This window comes from Octodon degus, unplaced genomic scaffold (genome assembly GCF_000260255.1).
Source record: "Octodon degus isolate 3935 unplaced genomic scaffold, OctDeg1.0 scaffold00007, whole genome shotgun sequence".
Lineage (NCBI taxonomy): Eukaryota > Metazoa > Chordata > Mammalia > Rodentia > Octodontidae > Octodon > Octodon degus.
The window spans coordinates 18,102,799-18,105,939 of NW_004524583.1; the positions used below are offsets into that span (position 1 = coordinate 18,102,799).

At 47.2% G+C, this 3,141-nt stretch overlaps 1 protein-coding gene across 2 annotated transcripts in view; it reads right to left on the reverse strand.

The window, feature by feature from the left end:
* Ppp1r36 (protein phosphatase 1 regulatory subunit 36) overlaps nucleotides 1–2,513 on the reverse strand; it is a 27,554-nt gene extending 25,041 nt beyond the window's left edge. For both annotated transcript variants that reach the window (XM_023701854.1, XM_004624916.3), the window contains exons 1-2: nucleotides 2,401–2,513; nucleotides 1,205–1,269 (exon numbers count right to left, since the gene is read on the reverse strand). In XM_023701854.1, coding sequence (XP_023557622.1) covers nucleotides 1,205–1,269; nucleotides 2,401–2,466 — 131 coding nt within the window. In that variant the 5' untranslated portion in view covers nucleotides 2,467–2,513. The remainder of the gene's footprint in view (nucleotides 1–1,204; nucleotides 1,270–2,400) is intronic.
* Between the last annotated feature and the right edge of the window lie 628 nt (nucleotides 2,514–3,141).

Consider the following 3,141-nt stretch of genomic DNA (forward strand, 5'->3'; position numbering starts at 1 on the left):
CCTAAAAACTTTTTAATCTAATAAAATGTGAAGTATATTTGTTTCATGTATGTTATTTGAATATTTAATGAATGAGTTATGTATCATACTCACAATATAACTGCACGTTACATCTGCTCAGCCACCTCCTTCTCTCACCTCTGCACCCAACCGCTCACCAGCCTAAAAGCCCACCAGCCTAAGAGCCTCGTCCCTGTGGACGCCACAGCCACCTGAGGCAGTCACCACCCTGCCGCTTTCACTGGGTAGATGGGGAACAGCAGTCCCAGCCATGCCGACACAGCGCCTTCCATTTGCTTCCCCCAGCACGGAGTTAATTGCAACTCCACAGTCCCTCCCACCACTGGTCTAACTGGTCTCCTGTTGCCAGCTGGCTAGCTGAATGTACTTACTGGTTAAGCGCCCACTTTGTGAAGGCACATAGAGGGCCACACCCTTACTGGCACGGAGAAGCTCACGGACTGGCTGAAGGTGTCATTGTGCACAGTGGAAATGTTTGACATCAGACTGCTCTTGGCTCCAACTGCCAGTTCTGCTACTCACTACCTGCTCAATCTCCAAGAACCAGGCAGATGTGGATATCTTTTCTTTTCTTCTTCCTCCCCCTCCTCCTCCTGCGCGTGCTCGCTCTCTCTCTCTCTCTCTCTCTTTCTCTCTCTCTCTCTCTCTCTCTCTCTCTCTTTTTGCGGAACTGGGGATTGAACTCAGGCCAGGGAAGCGCTTATTCCACTGAGCCATCTCCCCGGCTCCCTTCCTCTTTTTCCTCTTCATCCTCTTCCTCCTCCTCCTCCTCCTCCTCCTCTTCTTCTTCTTCTTCTTCAAATGTGAATATTAATGCTCACTTTTCATGGCTGTTGTATGAAAGTTATGAAAATCTAGCACATGGAAAGTGCAAAGTGGAGGGGCTAGTATATTATTTTAGCGATACATTTTTAGAGTCAGAATTTATCTGAATGGAGAGTATTCATTTTTCTAACTCAGCAATTTTACTTTATAAAATTCACCATTTCTTGCAGGAGGTCTCCTCTGGCAGGAAGAAAGTGATGTCTGAAATACTCAAGTCAGCAAAATGCTGATCTCCAGATGGTGGGATTTAACCAGATATTTTATTCTTTATATTCTTCTATGTTGCTTGAATTGTTTTTTAAAACCCAAACACATTCAACTTTCACAAAATGTCCCCAAAAGCCTTGTTAAAATTTACCTTTTGAATTCAAGAGTCTTGGTGTCCTCTTTCCAGTACCACTTTCCTAGTTGTAATCCCCATTGCTGTAAGAGTGCAGCAAAAGTGATTAAAATTCAGTGTACAACTCCTGCGGCACAATAAACCTTTAATAGTTCCTACTAGTTGTTCCACTCTTTATTCAGTAAAGATGGGGAGTCTTTATTCTTTGTCTTTTAACTTGAAGCCGGGTTTTATTCTTTTTGATTGTTTTTAGGATGTGGTTTTAATAGGATGGAAGGGAGGAAGGGATAGAAAGGGATAGGGAGGCTGGGGAGATGGCTCAGTAGAATAAGTGCTTCCATGGCTAGCACAAGGGCCTGAGTTCAATCCCTGGTTCGAAAAGAAAGAAAAAGAAAGAAAGGAAGGAAGGAAGGAAGGAAGGAAGGAAGGAAGGAAGGAAGGAAGAAAGAAAGAAAGAAAAGAAAGGGAGAGGGGAGGGGAGACATACTGCACCTAGCTAAAGTCACCCAGACAAAATATAGGAATGCCCTGCACAGTCTCATCTTTGAACTGAGCTCACCTGCTGTGCCACTGGGGCAGCGCCGGAGCACAACAGGGTCACCCTTCCCTGGCGGTGGGGAGCAACTCCAGGTTGTGCTCTCCTGGGTCCCCCATGGCTGGGCTACAGGGTTTGCAGCCACCGAACCAGAGGCAGGGCGGTGGGCTAACAAGATCTCCAGCGCAGAGGGGCCGGGGAGATAGCTCAGCAGAATAAGCGCTTGCTTGGCAAGCACTAGGGCCTGAATTCAATCCCTGGTACTACACACACAAAAATAAAATAAAAATAAATAAATAAATCTCTAACGCCGGGCGGAATTCAGTTCTGGAGCCAGAATTCAATTCTGGCCCCCAGCGGGGTCCACTCCTCCAGTTTTGTTCTTTAACTTTTTTCTTTTTTTTTGCAGAACTGGGGATTGAACTCAGGCCCTTTTGCTTGTCAGACAAGCACTTATTCTACTGAGCCATCTCCCCAGCCCCTTGGTTTTTTTATTTTTTTTTTTCGGAACCGGGGATTGAACTCTGACCCTTAAGCTTCCAGAGAAGCGTTTATTCCACTGAGCCATCACCCCAGCACCTAGTTTTGTTCTTCTAGGCGGGATGTGCAGTAGAGGACGCCGAGGGGACAGTAGGGCCCGGCTTACCGGGTGGTGAGCGGGGAACCGGGCTGCACTTACATCCAGGGAGGAGGTCTGCAGCTCCAACCGCTTTCTCCTCGAATAAAACTCTGGTACCTGGTACATGGCCACCCCGGCGTCCTCTCCGCGTCGCCCAGGTTACTCGGCCCGGACTCGGGACACCACGAGGATTGGATGTGGGCGTGGCTTTGGGTAGCGAGGGGCGTGGTTTTGGCCCAGACTGGGCGGGGCGGGGGCGGGGCGCGGGCGCTCCAACCCCACCCCGCGCGGGCTGCGAGTGCTTTCCCCGAGCGCAGCTTCGGGTAACTAAGGCTCGTCTGCGGTCGGTGATGGGCGCTTGGATGCCAGAAAGTTGAAATCCGGGCCGAACCTAGGATGATGCTGGCGCTGCAGGGCGGAAGCCGAGTAGTCTACTGAGCAGAACCTTCGACAAAAAAAGGTTTTCACACATTTCTGCTGCTTCACTGGGACCTCGGACACTTCTGATCCTGCTTCTGCAAATAACTAAACATAAAAATTAGGGAAATAGTGTGTGCTCACAGAAAAGTAACAATACTGGAGGCACATACAATAAATAGTTAGTCTACCTCCGGGCATTGTTTGATCTGTATCTTTCTAGATATTTTAAATATGAATGTTCTGTTGTATTATTTTCAAGAAGAAACAAGTATCAGATACCTTAAAACTGAGTAAATGGATTGTTCACCTAACATTTTTTCTTAAAAGATTTATGTACATTCTGCTTTTTTTATTAATAGTATAAATGTGGGGCAAAAAAAA